A 21,061-nucleotide genomic window follows, 5' to 3' on the forward strand; every position below is an offset into this window, starting at 1 on the left:
CAAAAAAATTCCTTGATAGGACACTATTCTTCCATGCAGGCATCTGGAACAACATATTAAGCGCTCTCCTCTTGAATTCTCCATCATACCAATCCTTCAAAAAAATCTCTGAAATCTCATTTATTCAACAAGTTTATCTGATCCTTTGAAACCCATCCATCCCACCTACATTCCCAATATGCACCCCCTCCTACCTGTGCACCCTCCCTACTTTCTCCCCCCCCCAAACCAATGCTGTAATCTTCATTTGCCACGATACCTGCGGTATCCATACTGTATTTATACTATACTGTATACCGTCTTGAACTGAATAGGTATGACGGGATATAAATAAAGCTATTATTATTAATATCCAACAAAGTTTATTGTAAAGGATAAAATAATAAAATCAACTTTTAATATTCTAATGTCTTCACCACATTCAACTCTAGTAAAAAAGACACTGCATCACAATATCCTTTATTTTCTATTAGTTCTAGCTATTGTCTGCTTAACCCCATCCTGCTCTCTAGCAATTCCTGTATTGCTGTTTATCACCCCTGTGCGCCCCTGCCTGATCTCTCTCCTAAATAGTTACTGTATCTACATTTTGTAGTGTTTCTATCTCAGCACGTTTTTGCCCCTGACTACAACTCCATGCATGCCACTGGCCAAAACCAGAACTGGATCCCCTATTTTCAAGGGGTGAGGTGACAACCCCAGCTGACTGTTAACAGTTTACCCCCATCTCTCTCAACAGTTGATAACTGAAAGGAATGAGATTTGCCTTTCTGTGGTTACAATCAAAATGGTTTAAATATTATATACAGGTTCTTATTTTCTGCCTGGGGCAATGGAAGGTTAAGTGACTTAGCCAAATTCATGAGGAGGTGCACTGGGAATCAAACCTAGTTTCCCTGGTTCTCAGAACCATTAATCTATTCCATCAGCCAGAAATGAATTAACCTTTTTTGGCATCTTTTTCTTCTACAAAATAATTTAGGCCCGACCTCCTTTATGCTTTGACAATGTGTTACTGAAATGCACAGAGAAGAGCATTAACAAAAGCTATTTGAGCCCTGCACTTCTAGCCCCATAATTCCTTCTTTTCTTAAGCGACAATGAATTACATGTCAACAGTCTAGACCTGGATCATTCTGCTATTGCTATCCTGGAGTCATCCAATTTCCCTTAGGAGCTGAAATCCCAGGAAGGTCCTGGCGAAGATATGTCAGATTGACTGAACATGACATATGGTTTTGTTGTTGCAGTTAAATGAGGCAACCACAAGAAGGATATGCTGGACAGAAATGGAAACAGGGCAACAATGACAACAGATATCTAGAACTCTGGAAAGAGGTGGTTTGTGTCAGGGTTAACAGTTGCAGCACGACAAACAGTGAAGCACATGCTAGAGAACACTGGATATGGCCTGCCATCTCCTACACAAACTACCACAAGAACAAAGGATCAAGCCAGCCAGGCAACAAATGTGGGTTCACAGGAGGTCTGGGTTTCTCTTCTCCAGCTCCCAATTTCACAATAGATGCTTTGGTAGTTTGATTTGGGAGAGGTTTAGTTCACTAAGGGATCCTTTTTCTTAGTTGCAACAAAAACTGGCCTTAGTGCACCCTTACACAGGTTTTTCCCATGCACTAGGACCATTTTTATCACTGCAATAAAATGGCTGATTTTCCATTTTTTAAAAATTAATAGCCATGTGCTGTTACCAATTGTACAGGGCCATTTTAAAAAAATTACCATGTGAGCATTTACAGATACCTATTTTGTAGGTGATAAGGACTCATGCTAATCCTGCTCTGAACAGTTAGCATGCGGTAATGTAGCTGCGCTGATTAAGCAGGGATATCTGTTTTCTTCCCCCCCCCCACTCCAATACACCCCTCCAACAAAAATTAAAATATATATTTTTAGTGCACACTGATTATGAAATTACCACAGGACAACTGCGTGTGTTCCACAATAAGCCTTTTTAAGTAAGGGCACCGTAGTGCTTACTGCAGCTTAGTGAAAGACAGGACATTTACCAGATAAGACAGTTTGGTAATTCATGTCCAAGTCATTCCATAAATTCACTCAGTCCACAGATGATTCATACTATTAGAATATAGTGTATTACGTTACAGCAGCTTCTGAAATGCAAGTCAAAATTACTATAGGAAAATGTCACATCACCAAGCTGAACACCCTACGAGATCATAAAGGGGATGTGCCACAGACCTCACTTAGCAGGACGGCTATGGTTTGGGTCTATATCAGTGAAATTGCCTCACTCTCACTCAGTGGTCTCCTTGTGCAAGTTCTCAGCATATGCCTTTAGCAGCACCCGCTCGGTATCCTCTGCCAGGTCCCACACTGCACCCTTCAGCAAACTGTAAGTGGCCTCAAAAGACATTTCAGGACTGTTGGACTGCCCCCAGTATGGAACATATGTCCAAACCAAGGCAGTGAGGGGTACAGATTTGCAAACTTGCTTCAAAACATCATCCTCCTTGATTTCCTTTGCCAGTGGACACTGGATCTCATTCTTCAGCTCCTCAACTGGTGTGCCAGTGGTTTCTGCTATCTGCTGAATGGACTCCTGATCCAAGCCAAGCTCTATGCAGTATGCGGAGAGGATGGAGGTCAGACTGCACACAGCTTCCTTGCAGTTGATCTCAATGGAGTGCAAACATGTCTGCAGGGCCTTACCATAGACATTCTTCATCAGCTCCTTCCTCCTCTTCCTCACAACAGTAGTGATGAGGGCTGGGATTGCTCTTAGCAAAGCTTCCTTCTTCAATCCTGGAACTTGCTGAGCCAGAGTTTTCCTGACTTCCTGCATGTCAAACTCTTCAGGTGCCAGGCTAGATACTAGGAAGACATTCGGCTGGGCTACACCCTCTTTCCTTAGAGCATCTATGCAGTCCTGTTTGATCCTGCTCTGGCGCTTTTCTGCCTCTATCAGGGGCAGAGGGGCTTCTTGTTTATGGCCAGTTCCCATGTCTGCATCAATCTTGTTTCGGATATAGAAGAACCGTTTTCCCAGTGCAACAATGGCTTTCACCAGCACACTGTGTGCATGCTTGTAGCGTTCAGATGCAATCACAATGAAGAAATCATAACGGTCCAGCTGCATGTTTTCAAGGTACTGCTCCATTGGCAGATCTGGAGCCCCAAACCCTGGCAGATCCCAAACATGGATGTTTGGTGCACCTAGGTATGGGAAGGCAGCTGCTATCTTTGTGGTGGCAGTTACACCTGTCTCAGCCTCCTCTCCCCCAAATGCTGTCACATTTCTCAGAGCATTTACAAAGGATGATTTGCCAGAGCCAGTCTCCCCTATGACAGCGATGTCCAGAAGTATGTTAATGGGTGCACTGAAGACAGAGCTGATAATGACAGGGAAGCATGCCAGTGGACTGGTCTCACAGACCTCACAGATCTGCTGCATCTTCTCCTGGCTCCTGCATTTTAAACCTTCTGCACTGGCCTCAAACTTCCTGAGAAAACACAGACAAAAGGGAAAAGTTTCAGCCTGTTATTCATTTGGATCTCTTATTTTTTTCTGCATTTACTATGTCTTTATTACCTTTTCTTTTGCCTCAGTTGTCATCTTTCTATTTCCTCTCTTTGCATTTTCTCTTCTCACCCATTACTGTAACTCAGTGGTTTTCATTAATTTTTTAAACAGGGGCCACTTTGGATTCTAAACAGCTGAAGGAGAACCACCAAATATTTTCCAGGGTAGGGCCTGACACTACTGACCAGTGTGTCCATTCTTACCAGCCCACCTTCAACCTTCATGGGAGGTATAGCCTCAAGGTTGATCTAGTGGCCTCTTTAGGGACAAGAACAACCCCACTCATTCCTATCTGAAGCTGCTGCTCAGTCAAATGGCTGCCAAGACTGCTGCTGGAAGACCCGGAAGCCATTTTGATCTGGAATTGGTCATTCACAGGCACGAGTGGGAACATTCCTGGGAATGTTCCTGTGCCCATTACCCACCAACAAGGTAGGCCCGGGGGTGGGGCAGGGGGCAAGGTTGTGGGGGCTATTGGGGGGAAAACTTCATTTTCATTTTCTGCTGAAATTGAGCGGCCGGTTTCAGTCATAGATTCAGTTTCAGCAGAAACAGAGGATCCTGTTCCAGTCAGGCTCTACTCTGAAGTTCTCCCTCTCCTCGCTGGTGATTAAGGGCACCAAAATCTCCATTCTATTTAGGCCCCCAGCTTCTTTCTTTCCCCCCACCACAGTTCATCTCCCCCCTCTCTCTATCTACCCTCCACAATCTAAATCAAACTCCAAGGGGGTGCTAATAGCAGCAGTGACTTACATATGCTATCTGCAGCCAGCACTAAGCCTTCCCTCTGCTATGTACAGCTCCGCTGGAACCAGGATGTTACAGCAGAGAGAAGGTTCTGGGCTGGCCCTAAGTAGCATATGTGACTCCTGACACTGCTGGTGCCCTCTAGAAATTTGAAGATAGATTGCTGAGGGGAGAATTTGTGAGAGAGGGTGGTTGTCAGACCATGGGTGGGGGAGGGAAGAGTGAGGAAGAAAGGCCAGATCATGGGGGCCTAGAGGGAACAGTGATTCTGGTACCCTTTATCACTGTGTCTCATCTTGTCTATAGGTTGAGCCAACCCCGACTATAGATCTAATTATGTGAAAGCCAGAACCCCCTCTCCCCCCCAACAAAAGAAAAATGCAGTTTCTAACCGTTTCAGGCTGAGGATATCTTTCTCCAGATTATCCTCTAGTTGGGTAAAGTCATATTTTGCAGGTTCCAGCCCAGACACCAGAAAGAATCGATCTGCATCGAGTCCCTCCTTGCTCAGTTTTTCTGTGCATCCCTTTTTCAGAGTCTGTAGATTGGTCTTTAGTGTGAAGAGGGATCCCAGGATCCTCTTGGATGTGTGTACCTCCAGATCCACCTTGGTGCAGACCACTTGAAATAACTTTTTCTTCTGTTTAATAGTTTTGAGTAGTTTGACATGGGTGTCTGTAAGGCAACCAACCACAACCAACACGAAGATATCATAGTTGAGGTCAATGCTCTTCAGGCACTGGGCCAGTGAAGCTTCAGCATCATAACCTGGAAGTTCCCACAGCATGACATTGGGGTATGTGGGGAATGGATAACTAATGGGCACCCTGGTCTTCTCTGTGTTTTTGAAGAACAAAGGGATGTGACTTTCATCATAGCATTCTTGGTGGCCACGCAGGGCATTAACCAATGTGGACTTCCCAGAGCTTTCTTCTCCAATAACTGCCACACTCAGCTTCAGAGATTTGACTGCATTCAGCAAAGCTTGGATCTTAGTAGCACAGGCCTTGTTGCCCGTCATCTCATACTGCTCTAGCACACCTTTCAGCACTTCATCAGTTGCTGTGGCATCTGCCATATTTCTTTTATAGTCTACAAGAAAACAAGAATATATGCATTTAGCAAACACACATCTGTCCTTCTGAATTTCAGGTGATTATTTACTGTCGATATGTCTCTTCCAGTTTTCTGTGCAATGAAAATAGATTGGAAAGATATGTTGTTCAGCTAGTAGAATGCTTGGTCACTGCTTGATGGACTTTTGGATTGAGAGGAGGGACAGGGGTCATTTATGTCATCATATGCCCTTGTGACCTTATTTATGTTGGACATGTCTCGCCGATTTAAGACGAGGCTTTTGGAGCACAAACCATGTTTAAATACCAGACGCTTGGGAGAGCCTCTGGTATCTCATTGTCTTGAGGCTAAACATGAGTTTGGATCCCTACGCTGTGCTGTATTAGAACACTGCTTCTATATTGCTAGACGTGGGGATTGGCACCGCCTTCTAAGACAGAAAGAACAAAGATAGATTTTTTGTTACGTCTGTCCACCCTGCTGGTCTGAATGCCCGTATTGAGTGGGCAGCATTTTACTAATTATGCCTTCTTCCTATTGGATGGCTAGAAAAGAGGGGCGGAGTCCATGTATGTTTAACGGTTGAACTGGGTCAGAGCTCTCAACGCTGTGATTTTCATCATTCAGTGCTATATACTCTAACTCTCCTACTTTATTTTTTAGGCTTCTAGCATTTGTATACAGATACTTCAAATTGTGGGTTTTTTCCTTGTAACTACAAGCTGCTGAGAAGACAGAGAAAATCTGAATCTTTTACTGTGCCTTCATCTTAAACCCTCCTGGCTCACTTTCACCATTATTGAAACCTTTCTACTGGGACTCCCTACATATCCTTTCACTAGTATCCTTCAAGGTTACTTCACATGAATGTCGAGAAGCGTTATTGGTGTCATGGCCAAAAGTAGGAACATATTTGTTAGCTCTCCTTCACCCCTTCTAGACCCAAAACAGCCCTCGCTTAAAAATTAGCAAAGACCACTGTATTAGTGGGTTGAGAGAAAGGTTACATCTCAAGCCCTCAGCATGACCTCTGTATTAGGGCTGGATGTACAATACAATAGGGGTACTTATTGTCAGTGGGGGGGAGGGGGCAGTCCACGGCCACACCTGTGTACCATTTCCCTTTCCTCATAACATTCCTGGCACAGCAGCAACCCCCAACCTGGTGTCGCGCCTGCATCAGCTCTACTTCTGACGTCACTTCCTAGGCCAAGGCCTCCAAAAACAGCAAAATCAGTGACCACTGCCGCCACTGCTGTTTTTAGAGGCCTCGGAGCTGTGGTATGTCAGTCTCACGGTGGGAGGATCGGTAGGGTTCTGCTTCACAAGGGGATGGGATGGAGGGATAGAAAGATGCTGTACAAAGGGGATGGGTGAGAGGGTCCCTGGGGTTCTGCTGCACAGGGGGATGTGAGGGAGGGAAGGAAAGATGCTGCACATGGGGGGGGGGGGAGTTGAAAGGAAAGAGGAAAAATTGGGGTGGAGACGATGAAGGGAGAGATGATTGTTATAGATGGAAAAAATGACATCCTCGAAAATAAGACGGTGTCATATTAATTTTGGCTCCAAAAAATGCACTAGGGCTTATTTTCGGGGAAACACGGTAAGCGGGAAATCTCAGAAAACCAACTTTCTTATACTCATGAGGGCGACAATAGCAGTCCCCTACAGGAGAGCCACAGTGTGGGGAGGGGACTAGAAAGCAAGGGTGGGCATATTAGGCCAGAGTGCACTTGGTGCTTTCAAACATTTGACAATCTACGCAGTTACCTATTTCTCCTCCTGGACCGCACCCTACCCAATGACCCTTCGAACTCATATGAAGACAACTCCCCCCCCCCCCTCAAATAAGGACAACTGTAATGATTCCCCCCCCCTTCCGACTGTTTTCCGAGGGTAGGCAAGAGGAATCATCTTGTCAGAGGAGGTTGGGGCAGAGGCACGCAGCAAAACACAACGGAACCGGCTGATTACCAATAAAACAGGATTTGCACCGGCGCTGTTTCCTCTCAGGCGCCTACCTGACTAGGCCCAAAGCCGGGCTCTGGCTGCTGTCTGTCTGTCCCGGGTGGGGAGGGCTCTGGCTGCGTTCTGGAGGAAGGATTGATGTTCAGGTCCTGCTTTTTGCAGACACCACAATGACATCCGAGAAACGAAACTCGGCAATCTTCAACCCCTAATCAGACTCCTCCTCCCGTCGCCGCTGCCTGTACACCGCACCGAGGGGAGCTACCGTGAAACGCCACCCTGATCTCCGGAGAGAGTGGATCCCGATCTCGGCACCGAGAGGGCAGACGCTTCGTCAATCCCGACCTGCGACCCTTTGCTCGGGTGGGGAGAGGTTATTTATCTCGATCTATCCCAGGTTCGCTCTGTCCTTCAGGTTCTTATGGCCGGGGCGGACTCTCGATCTGGGGCCGTTTATTTTCTTCTCTCATTTCTAGCATTGGCAGCTCAGCAGCCAATATTCAAATGGCGGACGCCAGTGTGTTTTCCAAACGCTGACCGCCCGGGTAGAATTTAGGCTCTCCAGGCCGCCACTCTTATGTGAATCCCGACGGCACCGCCTAAAGACACTGTGCACCCCGTCCCCCAACAATCTCTGTTCATTCTTCCCCCATCCCTATGTCCCCTGTGATCCTGTGGGGCAGTGGTGGCAGGAGCCAGTGGGGTTCCCTCCTGCCCCCCCTGAGCCACTAGGAACTAAAGTAGGTCCTAGGGGACCTGTTTTAAGTGGGAGGTGGGCGGCCTGCTGTGGTAGGGTATATATGAGATTATGTCCAGGTATTGCTTGTGTGGAGGGGAAATCTTCAATTCATAGAAACCAGACTCCACATGGTCATGTTTGGGCCTATGGACCTGCATCAGTGATTGCATGATTTACAGAGAAACCTTAACCTGGAATTGGTGGTCTGTAGATAACCAGAAAATGCAACATTCAATTTTGATGTGTCAAGGCGCACAAATGTAATCGGACACACTTTACACAAAAGATGTCACTACATAAAACGTGCATGTAAACAAAGCAAAGCTCCAGAGCAGTGTCACTGCCACCCATGGGAGGGAGTCACTGCTTGTGTCAGAGGGTTGTGAATAGGCTCAGTACTTCTGTGGAGTGGGAAGGGATCTGAGGTTGTGATGGGGAGGATGGGAGGGGGCAATTGCTTGTGCTGGGCAGTGAGAGTCTGAGACTAAGGAGGGAGTGGAAGACATGTAAAAGGATCTGCAAAAGTTAGAGGAATGGTGTAATTTCTGGCAACTAAAATTCAATGCAAAGAAGTGCAGAATAATGCATTTGGGGATTAGAAATCAGAAGAATCCTTATGTGTTGGGAGGTGAGATGCTGATATGCATGGATGGGGAGAGGGACCTTGGGGTGATAGTGCTGAAGGTCTAAAGGCAAAGAAACAATGTGACAAGGTGAGGGATATTGCCAGAAGGATGCTAGGCTGTATAGAGAGAGGCATAATCAGTAGAAGAAGGTGTTGATGCCCCTCTTTTCAAATACAGTCAAACCTCGGTTTACGAGTGCCGTGGTTGGCGAGTGTTTTGCAAGACAAACAAAACATTTACAAAATCTGCGCCTCGGAAACCAAGCTTGACTTGATTTACGAGCTCCCCCCCCCCCCCGCGATCCGGCATCCCCCACTCACCCATCCACCCACCCAAACACATTCTCTCCGAGAGAGCGAAAACTAGAAGGCCTTGAGCATGCACAGATGCTCAAGGCCCAGCACAAGGAAGAGGGAATATTTCCGAGCACCGGCATGTCCTGTGCGTTGGTGCCGGTGCCAGATAGGGGTAAGAGAAAGTGTGTGGGTGGGTGGGTGAGTGGGGGATGCCAGATTGCAGCGGAGGGGGGCTGCGATGCGAGCGGTGGGGATGTTGGATCACGGGGGGGGGGATGCCGGATCGCGGGGGGGGTTGTGGAGCAGCGCCGGTGGCCTCGGGGGGGGGGGGGGGGGGGTAAGGTGGAGCAGCGCCAGTGGCCACGGGAAGGGGGGAGGAGGTGGAACGAATCAAGCGAGTTTCCCTTACATCCTATGGGGAACTCGCTTTGATATACGAGTAAATTGGTTTACGAGCATGCTTCTGGAACAAATTATGCTCGTAAACCAAAGTTCCACTGTACTTGAAAGGTATTAATGTAGAACAAAATCTTTTCCATAGGACATAATTTGAGGTTGAGGGGTGGTAGACTCAAGAGTAATGTTAGGAAAATGGCTATTCATTTAAGGATGGGTGGGGGAGAATTTGACAGCTGGGATGGTTTAGATGGGCTGAAGTGAGCTTTGACGGAGACTCTCGTGGATGGAACCTAAGCACAGCATTTTATTTATTTCAGTTTTCTATTCTGGTCTCCCAGGGGAGCTCAGAAAGGGTTACATTATTATTTATTTATTTTTATTATATATAGTCAGGTAGTCAAGCATTTTTCCCTGTCTGTCTCAGCGGCAGAGCTCTGGGTTTCTGGCCTAGAAATATCTAAGAAAAAGAACAATTTAAATTAAATCATTAATTTATAGAGAGTGTATGGTTGGGCAGACTGTCTGCCATCATTTACTATGTTACTATATGTTACTGAGGTTGTTTGTGGGTGGGAGGTGATCAGAGCTTGTGTTGGAGATGGGGGGCAAGTTCTTGTGTCAGGGTTTGGATGGGGGGAGGGGTCAGTGATGAAAATTAGGAAGGATGCAAAGGGGGGAAATGCACATTCAATTTATACGGGTCCCAGCCAATATTCAACAGAGATCCACATAAATGTCTTATACAGGTCCCAGCTAAATGTTGGATGGGACCCGCATAAGAGCTGGTGGCCTGATAAGAGTTTGGTCAGATGCTAATATTCACAGTTGATGCCTAGACACAGCCTGGCATTGAATACTGGAGTCTAATTCTGCTTGAAACGGTCAGTGTTTTTTTAAAAAATAAAACATACAAACATTGACCGCCACCAGTTAAGTATTTATGCTCCTTAAAATGTTTCTAGGATGTTTACCAGCATGTTCCAGTGTCAAAAGGACTATTTCCTTTTGATATGAGACAAGCTGCAGATGTATTCTGGGAGTTCTCACTATCGTATGAACCTGAGATAGATGAGACCAAGACTCAAACATTCACCCCCATACTCAGTGGCATACCTAGGGTATGTGGCACCCGGGGCCCATCATTTTTTGACACCCCCCCCATGTAAAAAAATATTTTTTGTAATGACCATGAAACGGAATAAATGGTCAGAATAGAAACAGGCAGTGAAAATTTTCATATATTCCAGACATAATAAATTATGTCTGAATTGTCATGACATCAGAAGTACATATAGAGTAGTTGCAGGTGATACTTGGGACAGTTCTGATTGTGTTAGTTCGGTTTTATGTGTTTTTTGAATAGAAGTGTTTTTATTTCTTTTTTGAAGGTTTTGTAGTTTGTGGTCGAGGTCAATAGGTTGTAGAGTTGGGGGTCGAGTGTTGCAGCTCGAATGGCTAGGAGGTTGTTGAACTGTTTTTTTCTTTTGACGATTTTGGTTGGAGGGTGTGTGAATGGTGCGTGAGTTCTCCTATGTCTGGTTGAGGTGGATTGAATTATTTAGCTGAAGAAATTAGTTACCCCCCCCATTCCACACACATTAATTCTCTTCCATTTTTGTTCCCATTATAAAAAACACTGATAAGTTCTCAGAAAAAAAAAATACATTAAAATAAGAAGTGAAAACAAAGGCCCCTACAGATGAGAACATAACATAAGAATAGCCTAACTGGGTCAGACCAATGGTCCATCATGCCCAGTAGCCCATTCTCATGGTAGCCAATCCAGGATACTAATACCTGGTCAAAACCCAAAGAGTAGCAACATTCCATGCTACCGATCCAGGGCAAGCAGACACTTCCCCCATGTCTTAATAACAGATTATGGACTTTTCCTCCAGGAATTTGTCCAAATCTTTCTTAAAACCAGCTACACTATCTGCTTTTACCATAACTTCTGGCCACTTCATTTTTAAGTTTAGATCTTTCCTTTCAAACAGAGACCTTGCTAGATGTCAAATACAGCACAAGGTAACTTCACATGGACTTAGCTGTGCATGAAATGTGAATCTCCTCATACACCCACCATATAGTGCAAAAATGTGCAAAGGTCTGTTTTTTTTCTTTCGATCACTACATAGCCTAATGCCACACAAGCAGCGTTGTTACAAACATATTCTGTAGGTCAATGCTAAGGATAACAAAGTTTCCTTCCTTGGACCAGAAGGAGATACTGATAAACCACTGGAAGAGATCCCAAAACAACACCCAAAGACCAACTCAGTGTGTGAACCAGTTGAGTGGAGTGGACTAACTGGGGGGTGGAAATGGGCCCGGAGTTTGCTCAGCAGAATTTCCCAGACCACCTCTTCCTCTCAACACATTGACACGCTGCTGCCACCACCACCACTAGGAACACCTCACTGGGTAGGCCAGCTATGCTATAAACTTTATAAAACACATTATTATATTTTCTTATAAAGCACATATTTTAACTGAACTCTCTGACATCCTCAGCCTTTCCATTCACAAAAATAGAAGGAAGAAAAGTTCCCATTTCCTGCTGTCTCATGTCCCCGGCCTATACAATATTTTTTTTCTGCAGACCCTTCAAAAGTCTGACCAAATCCTCGTTTCACTTGCATTATAAAGTACTGAGGATGCCATCTCTCCCCAATCCCAGGTCCTAAAGTCTAAGACAGTAGCGCAAACTAATGCTGCCAGATTCAGGAAAAAAAAATTTCAATTCGATTCAGCCTATTGAATTGGTTTTTCAATTCGATTTCACTGCCCAGTTGGGCAGTGAAAATTCCTGGTGGGTTTTATAGCTTTTTCACCCCCTTTGGCTTCTCCTAACCACACTGGCGCTGTGGTGTAAATAAAATAAAGAAACAAAAAGGACTTTTCCTCTCTCTGTTAAATCCTAGCTCACGTTTGCAGTCCAACACCAGCTCTGGCAGTATACACATTTCAAATCTGACATATTATAATCACAAAACAGAAAATAAAATTAATTTTTCTACCTTTTGTTGTCTGGTTATATTTCAAATCTTGTTGGTCCAAGGCTCTGGTTTTCTTCTGATAACTTGCTTGCCAGGGTCTCCTTCTTTCTGCATGCTAACCATCCATCTGCCAACTCTGTCCTCCCTTTCCATTTCCCTTCCCTTCCCAGGAAGTCTGGTATCTTTCCTTTTTTTCATCTCCCTCCACAGATCCACCTTTTCTTAACTACCCTTTCATCCGGCATCTCTCCCTCTTTCCCCACCACCCCAGAGTCCACCATCTCTCCCTTTCTTTTCCCAATTACACTCCTATCCAGTATCTTTATCCCTCCTCCACACCATCCCTTGTATCCAATTTCTCTCCCTTTCTGTTCCTTCCCTCCCTCCCTAAATCCCATGGTCCATCATCTCTCTCCCTCTCCTCTATTTTCAGACCCATTATTTCTTCATCCCCCCCCCCAAAGTTTGGCATATGCACATCTCTTTGAACACCCCCTTCCCTCCGTGTACTTCTAAACCAGGGTCCCCCCCAAAGGCCTGTCCCCCCTTAAAGGTCTGCCTGTCCTCCCTTGAAGGCCTGTCCCACCCCCTTGTAGGCCTGTCCCCCCCCTTGTAGGCCTGTCCCCCCCTTGAAGGCCTGTCCCACCCCCTTGTAGGCCTGTCCCCCCTTGAAGGCCTGTCCCCCCCCCCTTGAAGGCCTGCACCCCCCCAAGGCCTGTCCCACCCCTTGAAGGCCTGCATCCCCCTTTGAAGGCCTGCCTGCCTGTCCCCCCCCTCCCCCTTGAAAGCCTGCCTGCCTGCCCACCCGCCCCACCCTGAAGGTCTGATGCCCCGACCCACCCCGAAGGACCGTTCACCCCCCTGGCCTCCCCGCACCACCTATGAAGCAGCTGCAGCAGGATCACGACGTCTGCGATCCCTGGGCTGCTTAGGCGTTGCTTCCTGCGCCGCGGTTCCACCCCTCCTCTGACGTCAGAGGAGGGGCGAGACCGCGGCGCAGGAAGCAGCGCCCAAGCAGCTCAGGGATCTCTGACGTTGCGATCCTGCTGCGAGTTGCTTCATAGGTGGTGCAGGAAGGTCAGTGGGGCGAGCGGTCCTTCGGGGGCGGGGGGGGACTGAACGGCAAGGCCGGGAGCACCCCCTTAGGGCTGACTTCCTGGAGCTTTTCAAAATCCTGCAGAGAGAACTGTCTTCCTGTTCCAGGTAACTATGATTTTCTCCTGACTCAGATCAAACATTTAAAGATGATGACTCTTAAAACTATAAAGCAAAAAAACAATTTTCTTGTTTGTTTTTAAAGGCCATGTCATTGGGGGAGGGGGAGCGGATAGGAGAATGGTATTAGGCACTGGCCAACCTTGAATTGGATTTCATGGGCTTACTCTTCCTAATCAGCAAATGTTTCTGGCCAGTTAAATATCAAGGGACAAGAATCAAAATAAATATGGGAAATACCAGAAAATATATCTGCACTGTCCTAGAGAGAACTCTCCTAGTAAAACGTGGTTTACATGCCCATCACTTGTATTTCTAGGGTATCCATATCTTTTGACAGCACACTTGAATTTCTAGCATTCTGTCACACATCCACCTGCTGTTTATCATCTCCTTTGCTTCTCTCCACACTTTTTCTCTGTCTTGCTCTTCAGAGCTCTTGGCAGTCTATATGGTGTGCATTATTCAGCATTCAAACTGTGACTGCATATCTGTTGATTAGAAACATCTTAATCTTTTGCACTGATAGAGCTATAGTTCATTCAGGGTTTCACGTTTTAAAAAAAATTTAATTGAATCAGGTTGGGCAGACTGGATGGACCATTCGGGTCTTTATCTGCCATCATCTACTATGTTACTATGTTATGGTGCTGATACTGTAAAAGTTTCCTTGTGTTGGTAGGATGGAGACGCCTGTGAGTACTGAGTCCAGCACCCCCTCTGGGGAGAAAGGTGATGTTTCTGTTATGGTTGCTGGAGAAGCTGGGGTTGGGAAGACTTCCTTCATAAATGCTCTCCTGGGTCTGACTGATGGAGAGCACAGAGAGACAGTGAAGCCCCAAATGTGCACTAAGGGCCCTGTCCTCCAAATGCAGCCTGCCCACCCTAACTTCTTCCTGTGGGAGCTGCATGTCGACAACAAAGATCCTACCAGCCATCCAGAGAACTGGATGGCCGAAGCAGACATCCTAGTATTAATTACTGCCAGCCACTTCTGCGAGTGGCATACAGCCCAAGCCAAGAGAGTCCAGGAATTGAGCAAGATAGTATATTTTGTCCGCAGCAAGGTGGACCTGGACCTTCATACTGTCAAACGTAAAATGAAGGCAAACTATGAGGAGCAAAAGATTCTGCAGGTGATGAAGAGCATCGAGATGGACTTTCTCCAGAGCCAGGGCCTGCAGAACTCCCAGATCTTTTTGGTGTCCAATTATGAACCCTATAAGCTGGATTGTCCACTGCTACAGCAAATCCTCAAGGAAGATGTGCGAACATATGAACGGTTTGTGTCTAATGCGATAAAAATTTTCACCCTATACAGGCAGTCCTAGGGTTAAGAACATCCAACTTATGTTGGATTCTTACTTATGAACTAAGCTCTGCTTTTCCCTTCCTGTGCCAACACACCCCTCTTCCTCCGTTCCTGTCCCAACATGACCCTCTTCCTCCCGTGTCCCAACACATCTCTCTTCATCCTTCCTCTGTGCTGTGTCCCAAATTTGTGCCTCCTTCACTCCTATGGGTGTTTACCTCTTCTGGCTGGCTTCCTCTTCCCAGCAACACTTGTCTTCACAAAGCCATGAGCAGCGGCTCCTGCACACTGCCCGCAGCTGACAGGAAAGACTTCTAGGTCAGCCACGGGCCTCATGCAGGAACCGCAGTTTTGTGATGACTAGTGTAGCTGGGAGGAGGGAGCTGGCCAGAAGAGGTAAACATCCATGGGAGGGAGGCATGAATTTGTTGGGGGGGTGCGTTGGGACATGGAAGGGAGGAATAGGGTCATGCTGGAACAGGAAGGAAGAAGCAGGGTCGTGTTGGGACATAGAAGAAAGGAAGTGAGCACAAACTTCGGACAAAGGATGGAAGGAAGAAAGGGAGGGAGCATGAACTTGAGACATAGGATGGATGAATGGAGGGAGTGAGGGAAAGAGATGCTGAGGTGGGGAGGGAGTAACATGGGAGAATTGTTGGACAAGGGTGTCTCAGTGAGAGCGAAAGAGATGGTGCACATGAGGGAATGAAAGAGAATTGTGGAGCATAAGGAGGGAGAGAGAAATATTGGACATGGTGGTGGGAGAGGCGTGAGATACAGATGGGGAAGAGAGAGATGAGTGGGAATAATGGGACAGATGAAGAACAAAAGTAAGTGTAAACCTCCTATCTTTTCTTTCTATTTAAACTACAGTACTTTATTTTGAGGACTGTTTCTTTAATGCTTAATGTTTTTATAGACTATGTACTGTACAGGATCTGAGTTAGATACAAATTCATCTTAAAAACCATTTAAAAAAATGGAACTCGTTCTTAACCCAGGGACTGCCTGTACTGATAAAGTCCTTATTTCCCCTTGAGAAACAGAAAAATTGAGGGACATTTTTGTTCTCTCAAGGAATTTTTACCAGAAATACCTTCCCTGGAGCTATGTGTACATAGTCATGCATACTGTTCTTGAGCTTGAGGTGTGCATGTTGGGTGAGATTGCCTTCTAAAAGAACAACCAACACCAAACAAGAACAAGTCACGCTCAGCCCAAGCAAACAACACTGGAGATGACGACCATAGCCCATAGCAGATAATTAAAAATCCTTTTATTGACTCATCACAGACTGTTTTGGCTAAGGTGCCTGCATCAGGAGTCTGAAGATGTCGTATCAAAATGAAAAATTGCAGGAAGATGTCATAAATTCCAATGGCTTATGTGCACAATCCTATTATTTGAGCCAAGTGAAATTGCGGTTAAAGCTTGCTGAAATATTATTTATTTATTTATGTTATTTATATCACTGGAGGCTGTCTAAGCATTCAGGTAATCAATTTTCCCTATCTACCCCAGCGGGCTCACAATCTATCTAATGTACCTGAGATAATGGAGGATTAAATGACTTACCCAGGGTCACAAGGAGCAGTGAGAAAGAGAGCAGAGTGTTATTGCCACAATATTTTGGCAAGCTTTAACTGTGATTTCACTTGGTTCAAATAATAGGATTGTGGATATAAGCCATTTCATTTCAACATGCCATATTCAGATTCCTGATGCAGGCACCTTAGCCGAAACACGACTCATGTCGAATCAATAAAGGATTTTTAGACATCTGTTGTGAGCTACTGTCATCGTAGCCACAGTGTTGTTTACTTCTAGAAGAACATATGTATACAGTGTATAGCACATTTCTTTACCACTGGTATAGCAGTGTGTGATAGAGCTGCTGAGTCATTTATATCTATCTATATGCATGATCATGATAAGTGCAAGCTGTTGGTTACTGTGGGATGCATCGCATGTGGGCACTGGTTTATTTATGTATTGGAGTTGCATATATGTCTATGCATCATTAAAGCATCATCTTATGTCTTCCCCCATAGTTCACACAAAGCCTCAAATCAGGAGTATTACATCATTGATGTGAAGGAGATTGAAGAAATCAGGGCAGCCTATGAAAGTGGAGGTGTGCCTGCAGTGGTAGCCCGTATCCAGCATAGCCTAGACATCATTCTCAACACCAAGTTGGACATTGCTATCACAGGAGAATCTGGCGCCGGAAAGTCTAGCTTTGTCAATGCGCTGCTGGGACTTAAAGATGATGATCCAGGGGCAGCAGAAGTTGGTGTTGTAGAATGTACCCGTGTTCCCCAAGAGTACATTCACTCCAAGTACTCCAATGTCAAGATCTGGGACCTTCCTGGTATTGGCACGCCAATGTTCAAAGCAGTGGATTACTTGGAGCGTGTGAACTTTCACATCTATGACTTCTTCATTCTCCTTGCCTCAGAGCGCTTCAAGGAGAACCACATCAAACTGGCAAAAGATATAGGCAAGCAGGGTAAAAACTTCTACTTTGTTCGCACCAAGGTGGACAATGATGTATTTTCAATGAAAAGAGGCAGAAGACAGCCTGTAGATGAGGAAGCCATTTTGGAAACAATCAGAGAGAATTGCCAGAAAAACCTAGAGCAAGAAGGTCTGGAGAATGTGAAGGTTTTTCTTTTGTCCAGCCATGAACTAGAGAAATATGACTTCCAGAAGTTTCAGGAGACCATGGAGCAGGAGCTCCCAGGACATAAGAAAAGAGCCTTCCTCCTGTCCCTCCCCAACCTCTCCGAGAACATCATCCAAAAGAAAAAGCAGCTCCTGGGCCAGGAAATCTTTAAATTAGCTATGATCTCATGCTTGGTGGCTGCAGTGCCTATCCCAGGTATTGCCTTTGTCTGTGACATTTCCATGTTGCTAGCAAGGTTGTCCACCTACCGTAAGGATTTTGACTTGGATGAAGAATCCCTGGCCAAATTGTCAGAAAAGTCTGGAAAGCCTGTGGAAGTACTGAAATCTGTGATCCAGAGTCCTCTGGGAAAAGCCATAAATCAAGACCTAGTGGTGCACATGCTTTCCAAGGCTACAGGCACAGGGCTTGTGGTAGCAAATCTCTTCTTCCACAGAATTCCTGTCTTTGGCTCGGTGGCATCAGGAGGCATTGCCTTCAGAGCTACTTATGCAATGCTGACCCAAGCCCTTGAAGATCTTGCTTCAGACTCCCAGAGAGTCTTGGTGAAGGCCTTTGAGGCAGAAGTCTAACGAGGCAGAATGAAGGATGTCCTGTGATAGCAGCAGTAACCATTGCAAGCACTTTAGATGATTCATAGTTTTGTAAAATATGTCAGTTCAGCTCTATCTCAGTCTAACAGTTGAAATCATTTTTCCACCAGTTAACAATTCCTACACCATCAATGATGACAGAATACAAAGCTCCAGCTTTGTTCCTTATATTTTATTGGATTGAAGGTGTCAAGTCTCATGCTTTTGCCTTGGTTGAATAGTACAGAGCAGCTTATGAGTTTATACTGAATGGCTGTGATCTGTGGGAAAGAGGCACAGGAGTTCATAGTTCAAAGTTCATAGTTTTCTTGTAAGACAAGCATGTTTCTACTTTCCCTGCATTTTCCCCACAAATCACATCCCAACTTTCAAAAGGAGAAAAGTTTGATATACAAAGATCTATCTCCACACAAACTTTGGTGTAGCCAAAGTTAAGTCATTCCAAAAATACAGAGGGACGGGAGAACACTTAAAAACATAAACTGCATCACACACAGGCTTATTTATTTATTAAAAAATATTTATTACCCATTCAATCCACAGTTCTAAGTAGGGTACAATAAAACATACATAATATATAAAAGCAAACATTAAACCAAAAATAAATAAATTTAGTATAACAATATACAAATAAACATCAACTAAATAAGCTGCATCAGTAATAAAAAAAATTAACCAAATACCTTCTGAAATAACAATTTTTTCACCTGCTTTTGAAGGGTATAATAATTCATCTGGGACCTGACCTCACTTGTAAGTTGGTTTCATTGAAAGAGTCCAGCAATAGAAAATGATCTATTACGAATTCAACTAACCAATAAGAATTTGAAACAAGTACTCATAAAAACATGTCATTACCAGAGTGAGGCTGCCTCATTGAACAATAAAATTTTATAGTACAGTAGAATCCTGATTATACGGTACTCAAGCAATCGGCACTCTTGCTCAACCGTCAAAAAAAAAAAAAGTTGTCCTCCTTCCAGCCCCTGAAGCAGCAGCGGTCCTGATCTGACAACCCCCCTCCAACCCCCACTCCATCCCGCCCTCTGGCAACAGCAGCGATCATGACCTGCCAACCACTCTCCCTCCCTCACCGATCTGAAATGACAGCCAATTAGCAGAGGCAGTGCTGTAAACAGGTTACTCAGGGCCAGCTGACTTTTTTTGCTGCATTGCTTCCGACGAGGCAGAGGAAAGGCCCTGCCGTGGCTGACCGCGAGCAGCCTTTTCTCAGTGCTATCTCTGCTATCTAGCTGCTGCATTGGGTAAGTGAGGGGAGTCCAAGAGGCCAGATCTGGGGGGGAAGGTACACTAGAAGTGTGGGTGGGGGAGAGTCCAAGGGTGAAGGGTAGGGACCCATAAGTGTGGTGCTGGAGGAGAGATAAAGTGACTCAGACCACAGCTGCTGGACCTACAAGAGGAGGTGGGGGGATGATAGAGGAAGAGGGTGGGAAGGGAGACAAAACTACAGTTATCTGGCATCTACCAATCCCCATGGGTACCAGATAACAGCATCTACTGTACTAGTAAAATAAAAAGGGGTTTCTCCTCCTAATGCCTTGAAAATCAAAGTACCTTAAACTTCACATGCTAGTCAACTAACAACCAATGTGAGACAAAGCAATAGTGTTTCATGATCTAAATGAGATATCCCTCAAGTAGCTGTGTTTCTGAATTCTGTACTGATTGTAAAACATTAAGTTTAGATAAAGAATTGCAACAATCCAGCTGAACAAGGATTAAAGGTTGAAGAACAGTTCAAAAATCTGTAACTGAGAAAGGGCCCCTTTTTCAAAGTTGTGGTAAGGATTCTCCTGCGACAAATACACCAAAGCCTAAAATTTAAACCCAAACTCTTAATTTGGTTGCAAAGAGGAATAAACCCTTGACCTACCTCTAATACTGCAGCAACTCTGATAAAGTTGCTCTGTCTTCACCAAATTAATCGCTAATCGATTAGAGATCATCCAGTTATGAATATGTAACTAGCACATGTAAATTATCTTTACTCAGAAAAAAGAAAAGGCCCTTAGTGCACAGTGGCAACATATTGATGTTAAACAAAATAGCTGAAAGGATCCTTGAGGCAACCTAGTCATGACAGAAATAAAGGGCTCCTTTTACTAAGGTGCGCTAGCATTTTTAGCACACGCAGCAGATTAGTACGCGCTAACCCCGTGCTACGCGGCTTGAACTAACGCCAGCTCAATCCGCCCCAAAACCACTAACGAACCAGGAAGCCCATGGCCGGATCACCCCAGCCCAGAGCTTTGCTAAAAAAGGAAAAAAAACGCCAAATGGCCTGAGAATGGCTCTCTTTTTTGTGTATGTGTCCCTCATAACATTGAGATGGGTGGATTTAGCTCTATCTGATATTGTGTAGACACAAGCCCTTGTAGAGAAACATCAGATCTTTCTACTTTTCATAGGAGAGGCATGGTTAGCCCCATGGTAAAAGAAATACAAGGGGTATTGAACTGAAGCTGTTCCTGTTTGGTATCAAGCTAGATTTTCTGACTGCTGTTCCTGCTTGGCTTTATACACAGAAAATTTGCAGATAATGCTGAACTGATAATAGCAATTTCATCCGCAAGAGAATAAGACAGAGAAAGGTGTACGACTATCACAATTCAACTCTGTATTACATTGTCACTATACTTAAATAGGTGTAGTAAACATATAATATATTACCTGCTTAGAATGAAGTACATTGGATGGTTGTCAAAGATATTTGTTTAGGTAATAAATGATTTATACCTGTAAGCTGGCTGAATGTAAATTTTTCTCCCATTTTTTTTAGTTACAGTTAGGAGAATTTTGGGTGTGATCAGTAAATAATAGG

At 45.0% G+C, this 21,061-nt stretch overlaps 2 protein-coding genes across 5 annotated transcripts; one reads left to right on the forward strand and one right to left on the reverse strand.

Moving 5' to 3' along the window:
* Positions 1–239: 239 nt before the first annotated feature.
* On the reverse strand, positions 240–7,545 carry LOC117369250 (interferon-inducible GTPase 5-like). Of its 2 annotated transcripts, none has more exons than XM_033963531.1 (3): positions 7,408–7,545; positions 4,702–5,401; positions 240–3,482 (listed from the first exon to the last, which is right to left on the reverse strand). In XM_033963531.1, exons 2-3 carry the CDS (start codon positions 5,385–5,387, stop codon positions 2,276–2,278), a joined length of 1,893 nt encoding a protein of 630 aa, XP_033819422.1. In that variant the 5' UTR covers positions 5,388–5,401; positions 7,408–7,545; the 3' UTR covers positions 240–2,275. The 2 variants fall into 2 exon arrangements, with proteins under 2 accessions (XP_033819422.1, XP_033819423.1); XM_033963532.1 differs by having other exon boundaries at positions 7,361–7,499.
* Positions 6,613–20,982, forward strand: LOC117369251 (interferon-inducible GTPase 5-like). Of its 3 annotated transcripts, none has more exons than XM_033963534.1 (3): positions 6,613–6,667; positions 14,311–14,910; positions 16,992–20,982. In XM_033963534.1, the coding sequence occupies exons 2-3, from the start codon at positions 14,312–14,314 to the stop codon at positions 18,196–18,198; spliced, it is 1,806 nt and encodes a 601-aa protein (XP_033819425.1). In that variant the 5' UTR covers positions 6,613–6,667; position 14,311; the 3' UTR covers positions 18,199–20,982. The 3 variants fall into 3 exon arrangements, with proteins under 3 accessions (XP_033819425.1, XP_033819426.1, XP_033819424.1); XM_033963535.1 differs by lacking the exon at positions 6,613–6,667 and adding an exon at positions 7,596–7,717; XM_033963533.1 differs by lacking the exon at positions 6,613–6,667 and adding an exon at positions 7,620–7,751.
* Positions 20,983–21,061: the final 79 nt, after the last annotated feature.

This window comes from Geotrypetes seraphini, chromosome 11 (assembly GCF_902459505.1).
Source record: "Geotrypetes seraphini chromosome 11, aGeoSer1.1, whole genome shotgun sequence".
Taxonomy (NCBI): domain Eukaryota; kingdom Metazoa; phylum Chordata; class Amphibia; order Gymnophiona; family Dermophiidae; genus Geotrypetes; species Geotrypetes seraphini.

Bases quoted from the DNA above. Each gene is read 5' to 3' on its own strand.
- LOC117369250 (XM_033963531.1), bottom strand. From the start codon at position 5,387: ATGGCAGATGCCACAGCAACTGATGAAGTGCTGAAAGGTGTGCTAGAG. The intron at 3,483-4,701 runs GTTAGAAACTGC...GTGTTTTCTCAG, and splicing joins GATATCCTCAGCCTGAAACG to GAAGTTTGAGGCCAGTGCAG.
- LOC117369251 (XM_033963534.1), top strand. From the start codon at position 14,312: ATGGAGACGCCTGTGAGTACTGAGTCCAGCACCCCCTCTGGGGAGAAA. The intron at 14,911-16,991 runs GTTTGTGTCTAA...CTTCCCCCATAG, and splicing joins GATGTGCGAACATATGAACG to TTCACACAAAGCCTCAAATC.